Raw genomic sequence first — 12347 nt, forward strand, 5'->3', positions numbered from 1 at the left:
CCTAGCATGAACAGTGGCTGTGACCTTGCCTCTTGTTTGCCATTACACAATTCAATGGCAGTCCACTCAAACTATGCTCTCGATCAATATCCTATTAAAGCAGCACAAAAAGTCCCCATAAACTTAGTGGTTAGCTATGTTTATAAATGGAACTCGGCATAATTAGATGGTCAATAGCAGGCTCTACTAGTAATTTTAAAATGAACATCACACATTTTGTATCTGTAGAAGTCAATGGCACCTCCTCCAGAGTAAGGGTATCGTGTGCAGCAGACAAAAGAGTAGGAGTCCCTTTAAAAAAATCATAATGCCTATCTCCAGAATGCAGTTTTTCAAGAAAACCTGTTACATTATGGAATAGAAAATACTGATTGACCCTATATATTTTTTCATTTGCCAGTCTAAGCCACCTTATTCTGAATATATTATGACATTGCAAATGTTTTATTTTCTAGTTTTAATCAACCCCTCATGAAGAGACAAAATAATAAATATTGCCATACTCTTAGGAAGAAAAATACCAGTCTGACTGGCTTAATTTAGTGGGTTTCCTCTACTATAATTCAATAAATTTTCAAAATAAATACTGAAATTGAATTACTTGAAAAGGACGTTTTGTTGTATCATTTTTTTTCTTTTAATTTTCTTGACATATTTGGGGTGAATATTTGAACAGTAAAGCTGGCAACAAATAGAATGAACTGACAGTAGCAGGAAATTTTCGTCAACTACTCTTCCTTCTGAATCCCGGCTCACAGTATGTGTGGCCAAACATGATTTTTTGTTCTGTCCTACTCTCCTCACCCACTAGAGAAAGAGCCCCATAAAGTAAAAGGTGTTCCCACCCTTACCTAAAAATTGAAATGTGCATATACCTTGTGTTTGGTGTGGGCTCTGGCAGCCGTGTTATGACCACCATGTCGGCTGAAATTAGAGCTATGATAAGAACAAGCTTATGACATCAGCAGACCCATCAGCCAATACTGTGCATGAAGGTGTTGTCCTTTCTGTTACACTCATACCCCTACAGCCTTCCTGGTTAGAGCTGGCAGTGAGTTCTCGTAGCAAGATTTAGAGGGCCTCTTGTTTTCTTTTCTTAGCTGAAGCTCCTACTAAATTTACCAGACTATGAACATTTTTATGGTAAAGGTTTGACTCAGGGAGAAGCAAAACACATAACACCTTGATGTACATACTATTTTGTTATCACGATCTCTTTTCATATATTCATCTATTTCTCATCTTTTCTAGGTAATTTTTTCTTTGGATAATATATTATATAAAATCTATATGCAAGATGGCATAATGGTATCATAAAATAGTCCAGGATAATAGATTGGGGGATCTGGCCTTACCAAGTGACTTTGGGCAACATTTAACCCCTCTCAGCTCTGTTCTCCTGATAGGTAACCATCATTTATTCAATCAGCAAAGATTTATTAAGTACCAATTGTGTGCTGGGTCTAAGTCTGAGTGCTGGAAATAGAAACACCTTTCAGAATCGATAGCTAGTGGGAAGCAGCCACATAGCACAGGGAGATCAGCTTGGTGCTTTGTGACCACCTAGAGGGATGGGATAGGGAGGGTGGGAGGGAGACGCAAGAAGGAGGAGATATGGGGATATATGTATATGTATGGCTGATTCAATCTGTTATAAAGCAGAAACTAACACACCACTGTAGAGCAACTATACTCCAATAAAGATGTTAAAAAAAAAAAAAAAAGAAACACCTTTCAGGAGTGTTTCAAGGATGAAGTGAGAAAATGTCAAGAGTCTAGCACATAGTAGATGCTCAACAATGGTAACTACTATGATTATTATTGAACAAAGCCTCTGTCCCCGATCTTTCACTCAGAGCTGATCCTTGAGTTGACCACACTATCAGCAAATTTATTAAAAATGCGTATGTGTGTCTATATGTGCTGAGTGTGTGTGTGTATAAATTAAGACGGACTGATTTTAGAATTCATGTTCTAAAAATCAATTTATTACAAGGACCATTCTAGTGACCCTTTCAGAGTTAGTAATTCCGATAGAAAAAGAGCATGCCAATACTAGATCTAATTCATCTGCTTTAGGAAGGCAGAAAATTCTTATTCCTCACGTTTTCAGCCAAAGCCTATGTTTCTGCATTATTCTTGGAATTTCTCTTCCAGGGTATAGAATGGATAACAAGATGTTTAAAAATTCTCGGTCTAACATTGACACGTTAACAACTTTTTAAGTGGCCAGCCACACCATGGTTATTTTTATCAGAGTTTTTCAAAGTATTTGGTTCTATAGTATTTGAAAATTTTGCTTTCTCTTACATTATGGGTGTAAAAATTCCAGTATGCTGGAGGTCATTACTGCCAATTGGTTTTTAGTAAATCTTCATTTATGCACTCATAAGCCTCAATTTTTAAAGAGCAGATATTCATATCCAATAGGTAACATTGGGGAACTAAAAGGCATTTGGGGGCTTTCCAAAACCCTGACACAATAAGACTGCAAATATTATTGAGATTTTGGCTGGAATATATTGTCTTCACTATAACTCTTGCTGATTACAAAGACGGTTGCTGATGACCCTATAGGCTTGTCTAGGACGAGACTGAGGGGGTTCACACTCAGAAAAGCCACATATTAGGTCAAATACTGGGAACTGAGTTAATCCAGTATGTGATTGGTGTGAGGACATATTAGCACCCAGAATTTTTCAATAGATGGAGGAGGGAAAAAATTAAACAGTTCTTGGTGAAAATATTGAGAAGTATTGCAGACAGCTGGATTTGTAGGTTGTTGGGATGGGACTCTGTTGACATAGTTTGGTTTCCTAATTGCTAATGGTCAGATAGTCCCAGTGCACTCCTGGTTAAGGGGCTTATGTTTAGAAGCCCGTCCTTGGTTTATAGATCATTGTGGTGAAAGGACCTCTTAGGCTATCATATCTATTCCCTGTCAGAGAAGACTTAATCCCATGGCTGAGGCTGTATCATATACTAAACGGGTACCACATTTGACCTCAACCAAAAGCTAAGAAGAGATGATACTCTAAAATGCAGAAAATCAATTTCAGTCCCAAAGGCAGAAGCCACTAATGCAAGAGATCCGTCAGTGTCACTCACCCCGCTGTGGGTTGCTCTGCAGGACCAGGTGTCAGGTCCTTCACCCAGTGAAGCACTGCCTGCCACTCTAAAGACCTGTAAAAACAAAGGAGATAGTTGTTTTGCCAGTTAAGTGGTAGGTGATAAATATTTCTCTATTTCAATCTTACTGAATTCATCTCCCCAGTAACCAGTGATGAAGGAAAGACAAGGAGACTAGAAATGTGGGTTACCCCTCTGTTTCTTCGGGCAGGTATCTAGAGATATCTGGGTTCAAATCCCTGCTCTGTCACATGTTTAGCTGCAATGAGTAATCATTGAGTGATCTTGATCACGTTACTTAACCTCGCAGCTCCCTTTTCACTTCTAAATGAGAAGAATACAAGTGCATATTCCATGTCCCCATGCAAGGATGAAATGAGATAATTCAGGTAAAACACCTATCCCATTGCCTGGCTCTTAATAAATACTCGTTAAGTACTAGTTCTTCACCATTTTTCATTAAGAAGCTCATATAATTTTAGTTCAACTCAGTAAACATTTGTTGCATGTGAATATATGAAGCATCCTTCACTGCGTGCTGAGAATACAGAAATAAGTAGGAGACAGTTCCTTCCTTTATAGAGTAGATATGTAAGTTTACTGAGATCCAAGACTGGACTTTATGGCGATAAAGTGCCTGAATACGCTTTATTTACAAATTGAACTCACAATAATTATCTATCAAAGATAAACCATCTTCATGGCTCATAGTGGGGAGGAAGAGGGTATCAGTGAATGGTTCCTATTTTCGTAAAAGGAAAATATTGTTTTAGAAATAAATATTCCTCTATTTACCTTCTTTGCTACCACAAATTTACATATTCCTTACCCTGTGTCCTCAAAACGTGAATGTGTGAAAACAGTGCTCTGTGTTAGCTGCTTTTGGCACCTAATGCTACATTTCATAATGAAACATTGCTTCAATCTTATAATAGCAGGGAAGTTCATTTTCACCTGGAGGGAAACCCTTGCTTTGGTTCAGTGCCTTTCTTTTATGTTCCATTCTGGAAAAACATACTCCAAGCCTGCATTGGGTCAGACCTTTCAGAATGGAAGAGTGGGGAAAGGAGATCAGCACACGGTTTACAAACTAGAAATCTGCTTGGCAAAGGAGTTGCTGAAGACCGTGGCGTAGAAGCTGCAGAGAAAGTACCTTTATGATTGATTTGCATTCAAGTCAGACTGACTGCCGTGTGGTCATTTTTCTAACCCATAACTGCTCACACTGCAGCAGTCTGCTATCTGCAGGGTGTCTGAATTATAGCAGTCTATGCCCGTGTTCCCTCTTACACAAATTACTTACACTGGTTTCTTTTTCCATGCAAATTCATCAGTTTTACAGCCCTTCGAAGCCACAGTCAGGAAACTCTGGCCGAGAGCACAAATTGATAAAATGAGTTAATTTTACTATACTTACTTTTTTCTTTCTAAGAGCCCTCTCTCATAAGCAGTGTTCAGGAAGCATATTACGGTAAAAGGAAGATAACAAAGGAGTTGAATTTTCTTGCCACAAATTACTTTCCAAGTTAATTCCCTTTAACGATGATTCCAGATTTGCTTGAGTTTTCATAGCATTGTGCGTTTACAACTGTGCCTTTGATAAAAAGAAGAACAAGTATTTTCCCATGTTCACTCCTTTTGTGCCAGTGGCATGGACTTTCTTACAAGATCTGTGCCGCTAGAATGCAAAACAACACTAAATTGTGCTGGGCCCATAGAACTGTGTGCTGTTGTTGGACTTTTTTCCCCGCCCCAGTCTTAAAGTACAAGTTCCCAAAGTCTCAGTGAGTACATTGGAGTACGTAATCTAGAGAGAAATAAACCTCTCTTTTTTTTTTTCAATAGTTATTTTACAAGTTGGAAATCCAGTACTAAATCCTGATAGTCTTTTTGGGGGGATACCTATTAGCCAATATTCCATCTTCTTTAGTTGCCATGCAAATTTGAGGAACGACCAGCTATGACTGTTAATCTTTAAAATGTAAACCCCACGAGGGCAAGGGTTTTTATATATCTCGTCCACTGATGGATCTCAAGCATCTGGAGCAGAGCCTGGCATATTAAAGGTACTCCATAAATATGTGGTGAATTCAACTGAATGCAGCCTCTCAGAGAAGATGTGCCATTAGCCATAGGCTGGCCGCACTAGTCATTTAGTTAATGCTTCCCGCTGATTCCCACTGAACAAGTTGTGAACTCAGTACACTGTTATCTCCCAGGCAGAGTAGCTTGAAATTTTGGATAGAGTTTTTTTTTTTTCCATCATCTTCTCTTTCCAGCAATGCAAGCCTGAGCAGATTGTCTCTGGTGGATGGCAGAAGTTCAATAACCACAACCTTATCCAACTACTAATGTGTACAGAAGAGCAGGTCATTAAGAGGGTTGGCTACTAAAGTAACCCCTTTCTTCCAATAGCCCACATTACTGTAATGATTCCTTAATAGCAAACCATTTATTAAGAAATGACACAAAGACTACATTCTACTCATGACAGGAAAGAAGGGCGGGGGGAGGGGGATGAATGACTTAGGAATAACATCTTAAGAGACAATTCCCCAACGTTAACCTTTGGAGGAAAACTCGGTGGAACAAAATCCACAAATACTTCAGGCTGGAGTAATCGCAGTGCCACTTAAGAGAGCTGAGAAGCCAGTTCTCACTATTTATGTGTATTTACAGATTTCTAAGTGTCATTTTGCGCTGCTTAAAGTTTGGGAGGGGGGGTGCAAATGGAGAGGGAGGGTAGTTATTTACTCTTCTTAATTCAAAGTATATTTACTGATCATCAGCTGTTTGGGACTATAAAAGAGGCTGTGGGATCTGTAGGATTAAAGGCCATCTGGTATAAGGCCTCTGACTTCATGACCTAGGAAAGTTACTAAACCTCCTCATGCCTCTATCCTTCCTAGTGGTGTTGTAAGGATTAAACAGGATGAGGTGCTTAAAGCTCTTAGGCCAGTGTCTGCCCAAAAGTGATGCTTAGTAAATGTTAGTCCTTGTTGTTGTGATGGTGATAGCTGTAGCAGTGATGGGTGGTGCTGGTGGTAGTGGTGATGAATTTTCACTTTTATCATAATGAATATTAGAATTATGAGGTCCAAAGAGTGTAAGTGACTTAACCAAGTTCTGCACGTGGTTATTGGCAGAGCTGGACTCTAAACAATCTCTCCCAGGCCCTGACCAGCACTTTTTCTATGCCTTGGGATGTCTATCTTTACAGAGCTCAAATTGCACTCAATCTAGTTGGGTAGAAAATCTTATGTATGAGTTAATTAAAGAATGATGAAGCCTATGGTCAAAAATCAGGTTTCACAATATACAGAGCAGACAGGAAATGTTGTAGCTGGTCCAATCCTTCCTTGACATCCCCACGTTTGATTGGCAGTGGCTATAATCTCTGCACCACACCAGCAGGCAGTTAGTCATTAGCTTCAGAAGCCCAGCATGACATCCTGGACAGACACCTGACAAATCATTTAACCCCCTCTCGACAACTTATTTCCCTAATTTGCAAAAAGGACGTAATACCATCGTTAGCTAAGAAGCACATTTTGTTATATACATCTTTTCGATATTTTATATTTATTAGAATAGTATAATCATTTGCTCGTTTATGCCCTTCCATAGTGTATAATTAGAAACATGTCTTTTATACCTGCTTACTATCCAGAAAGAGGTGACAGATACCAGTTGTGAAAATTCTATTTTCTTCCTTGACAGTGTAGTTTAGGTCTCCATTCCCTTTCGCCGGGACTCCCGAACCAACCTACCAACTGACTTCCCCACCTCCGGAGTCTTGGTCCCCTTATGCGCATTCTGTATGCTGTCGTTATATTAACATTCCTCAGATTCAACAATTATTTTATCACCCCGCTACTCAGAAAATGTCATGGTTTCCACAGATCACCCACTTAACCTCCTACCTCCAAACTTAGGTACGTACTCTTTTGCTTAGAAACCCTCTCCTATCTCCTTCTGGGCCTCTTTAAATCCCAACGATCCTTGAAGGCTCAGCTTAAGCACCCACCCTTCCTGGAGTTAACCCTTTTTCTGATCCCACAAGCCAGTGGGATCTATTACTCCTTTGAACTTTCCTAACACATTCTTTTCATTTTCCCTATGAGATTTAACACATTCAGCCTTGCATTAGATGTTCAGGTATTATTTTATTATTCTGCTAGGTTGTAAACCCTGTGGGGACAGAGATACTACATACCCTTTTATCATCTCAAGTTTAAGGCCAATATTGTACATGAAAGTCAGGGTGGTGCAGCAGGAAAAGCACAGGTTTCGAGGTCAGACATCCTTGAATTTTAATCCTGGCTCTCTCTCTTTCTTGCCTTTCTGTGATCCAGGACAAGTGATTTAACCTCACTCCAGGGCTTAGTTCTCCTCATCTAGAAAATGCACCTTTCCTGAAAAGATTGTTTTGAGGCTTAAGTTAGATATAATAAAGTGCTGCTCAAAACATGGACCCCAGGTACTCAGAAAAGCCTGCTGAAAGTACACCTTTTGAGTTCTTGGTTACTTGTCAAGGCTCTTCCTGTTCTTCAGATTAGAAGCGCTGAGAATACCCAACCCATTGCAAGGATACTTTGACTGTGACCTCTACCCTCAGATATAAGGCTTTCTCTTTGGCTGTCACAGTATCACTGAATCAGAATCCACGGCAATAAGCTGACATTCATGCCAAACATACATACAGACAGCACCGGGTGATGTTTCCTTACAAGACTCTTTTCAAGAAGGCAGAATTTGGATGCTCTTTTTTAGATTATAGCTACAGTGTACTAAGTGGATCACAGGAAGTAAATATACAGGCAAGTTAAGGAACATTTCCGTGGGCTTAATGATTTTTTTTTTATTCTCTCTGAGAAGTAGACACACCACATGCACGCATGTAGTTTTCTTCCTTCACCTGTTCTGGCTCCCTTGACATTGTAAAAATATAAGCAAGGTAAAAGATATTTTCCAGGGTAGAACATGATAGAGTGTTAAATGGAAGAGCAGCTGGATACTCACCAATAGGTGGAGGGCCTCAGACTTCTCTCAGTGGCGTCAAGTCCATCTCACTCACATCTTGCTCTGTCTTTCCTTCCAAGAGGGAGGGAGTGGGGTCATGCAGTTTCCACGGCGCTCCATCTGGCGGAAGCCTCAACCGCATCTTGAAACTTGTGAAGAAAATCTAAATCCAGACCCATGATATTGATTAGCCTTATCCTCTGTTTTAGTTAACGAGAGATGCCAATCTCTAAGCTCCATGAAGGCACAAACATTAAGCACCTATTGTATGCCATGCTGCTAAGAGGGTTAATGGGTGGTCCATGCCCATATTAGAGCAATCCCCTCGCCACCTCATGGCCTATTTCAGACATAAAATATTATGAACTCAAAGGGGAGATTATGTAAATAAATTTAATATAAAAAGCAAATTTGGGAACGACTAGCAAAATTATTAATTAGAACTCCCTTTACACTTATTATCAAGCCTAACCATTTATTTTTGAAGTAAAGGCCTTCCTCCATAGAGCCTGTCATTGAGAAATGTGTCTGAATTTCAGAAAGTATATGTGAATTTCAGAGCTTTCTGTTTCTTAGCAGTGACTATTTTTATATAACGATAGTTGCGATTAAGGTTTAGCCATTGCTATTAATCAAACAACTAAATGTTTATTTTAGAAATTGCTGTGTCCTCTCATGCCTTTTCTTGATTCCATAGTTTTATTATGGCTTCACAATTCACCCAGTTTCCCAAGCAGCGGTCCTGGGAATTATCCCATACTGCTCCTTTTCCATTATTACCACACTCAAGAAGTCAATACATTTTCTCAATTCTAACTCCTAAACAGCTGTCACCAGGCTCCTTTCTATCCCTTGAATTTAGACCACACCCCCATCTTCTCTTATTTAAATGAACTCCACTGGGCTCCACGGTTTTACTGATTATATTCTTTGACTGCCACCCCTCCCCACTCCAAGCTTACCCTCCTGACAGGTGGTGTGTCTAGCTTATAAGTGCAAATTTGATGACAACATTCCTATACTTTGTTGGTTCTCCTTTGACTAACAATCAATTCCATTTGACCAATGCTTACTGACTGCCTCCTGGTGTCAGGGATTGTATTAGATACTAGCAATATAAACCCAAAAGTCCCCAGTGATAGTGGAGTGTGATAAGTCCTTTAATAGCTTATAAACTTGGGAATCGACTGAACTCAAATTCAGAAACATGAATTTACCTACCTACATGAATTTACCTACCTATCTACATGAATTTACCTACCTACCTACATGAAAATACCTACCTACCTACATGAATTTACCTACCCTTCATGACCTGACCTTAAATCTCCCCTCTTTTCCCCATGTATTATATACTACATCATATCAAGTTATCAGAAATCCAATCACATTTTATGTTCTCTTACCTTTATAAATGCTGTTCCCTCTGCCTAGAATGCCTCCATTCCTCTCAGTTGGGTAAATCCTACTTGTCCTTTTTTTTTTTTTTTTTTAAATTTTTATTTATTTATTTATTTTTGGCTGTGTTGGGTCCTCGCTTCTGTGCGAGGGCCTTCCCCAGTTGCGGCAAGCGGGGGCCACTCTTCATCGCGGTGCGCGGGCCCCTCACTATCGCGGCCTCTCTTGTTTGCGGAGCACAGGCTCCAGACGCGCAGGCTCAGTAATTGTGGCTCACGGGCCTAGTTGCTCCGCGGCATGCGGGATCCCCCAGACCAGGGCTCGAACCCGTGTCCCCTGCATTGGCAGGCAGACTCTCAACCACTGCGCCACCAGGGAAGCCCCCTACTTGTCCTTTTAACATTCTTCCCAGGCATCACATTTACTGAGGCCCTTTTACTCCCTTGAACCTCTTATCCCTCAGCTGGGTTACATACCCACTTCTGTGCAGGCATATCAATTTAGGAATAACTCTAGCAAAGGACTTATCAGACTGTATGGAAATTAATCTGTCAGCCTCACTCTCTAGAGCTGTTTCAGGGTAGGGACCATGTCATTGATTTAAGTGCCTTCCTTACCCAGCACAATTCTTAGCAATAGCAGACTCTCAGTAATCATTTGCTGAAAGAATGAAAGTCCCTGGTTCATGATTTTCCTAATTATCCTTTCTTCTTATGGATATGAGCCTCTATTTAATTTATTTATATATCCACTTCTATGGGCTTAAAACTCTCAAACTAATGCCTCAATACAGAAATATATGCATCTATTGCTCCCACCTTGTGTAATCTTTCAAAAGAACAGATTATTTGCACTTATATAGTTACATCACTGATTTTACACAGAATTGTTTTCCAAGATTGATAGATGTTATTTATTCATTTGAAAATATTTATTAAGCTACTCCTGTAAACAGGATATCCAGGACATAAAAAAGTACAGAGAATCACATATCCCACAAGGGTCAGCTCTGAAAATCATGTGTTGTCAAAGTTATTTTTAACAGTCCCTTAAATCAGAGGTCGGCAAATTCTTCTATATAAATATTTTCTGCTGTGTGAACCATATGGTCTCTGTCACAGCTACTTGTCTCTGCTGTTGTAGTGTGGAAGCAGAGACAGTATGTAAATGAAGGGGTGTGGCTATTCCAGTACAACTTTATCCACAAAAATTATGGCTCAGGGACCATAGTTTGAGGACCCTGCCTTACATGAGAAGGTGGGACAAATAGTAAAGTAAAGATGTATGCAGGGTGCTGAGGTGATTCGGAGTAAGGAGAAATCACACATTTCTCAGGGCAAGAAATTGGGAATGGGTGGCCTAGAAAGATGAATTTGCAGTTCAGAACGAATTCCAAAGTACAGATGAGTGGAAGCTATCACGATCAGACAAAGTTAGAAAAGCCCAGGGAGTATTTTGTCTGGTCATTCAAGAAAAGTTTCAGACCAAAACGTGGAGGTATTTTTGTTACAAGCATCCAGGAATGTTGCAACCTTGGTGACAATTTACCATTACAAAAAGAGAAAAGATGAAAGGTATGTTATAAAAAAAATATGTCCTTCTGATGTAGATGATTTTTATTGTCAATATTCTTTTAAGGTCCGAGTTCATTACTGATTATTTTTGATGATCTTACCATATAAATTCAAAAATAAAATGTGTTAAATGTGACACTGAAATATGCTCTCATTGGTCTTGTATTTACAGAACTTACCTGATATTTCTTTCTTTCTTTCTTTTTTTTAATTCTAGCACCAATAGCTGCAGGAACTGGCCCAAATTTTTCTCTCTCAGATTTAGAAAGTTCTTCATACTACAGCATGAGTCCAGGAGCCATGAGGAGGTCTTTACCCAGCACATCCTCTACCAGGTAATTTGATTGATGGCTCATAAAGAGGCCATAATTCATAGTTACATACCTTGATTTTAACTCTGGGCCTGCTAGACACTTAGCAGTGTGTCTGTAGTAGTAGAAGATACTAGAAATGGGTTCAGCCCCAGTGGATTTTCAGTCTCACTGGGGAGAGAAAGCAAATGCATATGCAGCATGCATATATGTGTATACACGCAGACACACACACACACAAGTCAGTGAAAAACTGTGTGGCATAGGCTGAAAATAGTTAAAGACAGCTTTATCCAAAAAGAGTGACTTGTGCTCAGCTATAAACTGTAAGCATTGTTCAGGGTTGGTGAGATGGAAAGTAAAGGAATGGTGTTCTGGGTGGGGTGAAGACACGAGCAAAGGCATGGAGGAAGGATGGATGATGAACATAGCAGGTTCCCAGGAAATTAAGGACAAGGCTTGACTAGGGAAAAGGGGGTGTGTTTTGGCTTGTTTGGCAGAAAGCTGATGCTGGTGACGTCAGTCCCAGTCTCCATGCCCACAACAGACATTACAGATCAGTCCCAGCTCTTTTCCTACTGAGCCCTGACAGGCCTCAAAATCCAGTCTACTCGAGTTGCCCTGTGAGATGCAACCTATATGATACCCTGGTGCGAGAATGTAAAAGCAAATGCAGTCCCCCAGCAGTGTGAGGCCAGATCATAAACACTGTTACACCGGGAGACCTTTAAAAGAGCAAAGCTAAAAGAACATAACCAGATAACAATTCTGGGGTTCTTGATCCCCTTGACGTCACAAAGCCAAAATCAAAATGAAGCATTTTGCAAGATCCTGTTGTCTCTAGATAACCTGTACCAGAGGGAAAGGGATTAGGCATTAAACCCACAGTATTCTTTTACAAATTGGCTTTAGC

The 12347-nt window shown here is 39.9% G+C and overlaps 1 protein-coding gene across 3 annotated transcripts in view; it reads left to right on the forward strand.

Annotated features, from left to right (window-relative positions):
- Positions 1–12347, forward strand: part of NFIA (nuclear factor I A) — a 372641-nt gene that overhangs the window by 240398 nt on the left and 119896 nt on the right. For all 3 annotated transcript variants that reach the window (XM_068539995.1, XM_068539996.1, XM_068539994.1), the window contains exon 5: positions 11341–11458. In XM_068539995.1, the coding sequence (XP_068396096.1) occupies positions 11341–11458 (118 nt within the window). The remainder of the gene's footprint in view (positions 1–11340; positions 11459–12347) is intronic.

This window comes from Eschrichtius robustus, chromosome 3 (genome assembly GCF_028021215.1).
Source record: "Eschrichtius robustus isolate mEscRob2 chromosome 3, mEscRob2.pri, whole genome shotgun sequence".
Lineage (NCBI taxonomy): Eukaryota > Metazoa > Chordata > Mammalia > Artiodactyla > Eschrichtiidae > Eschrichtius > Eschrichtius robustus.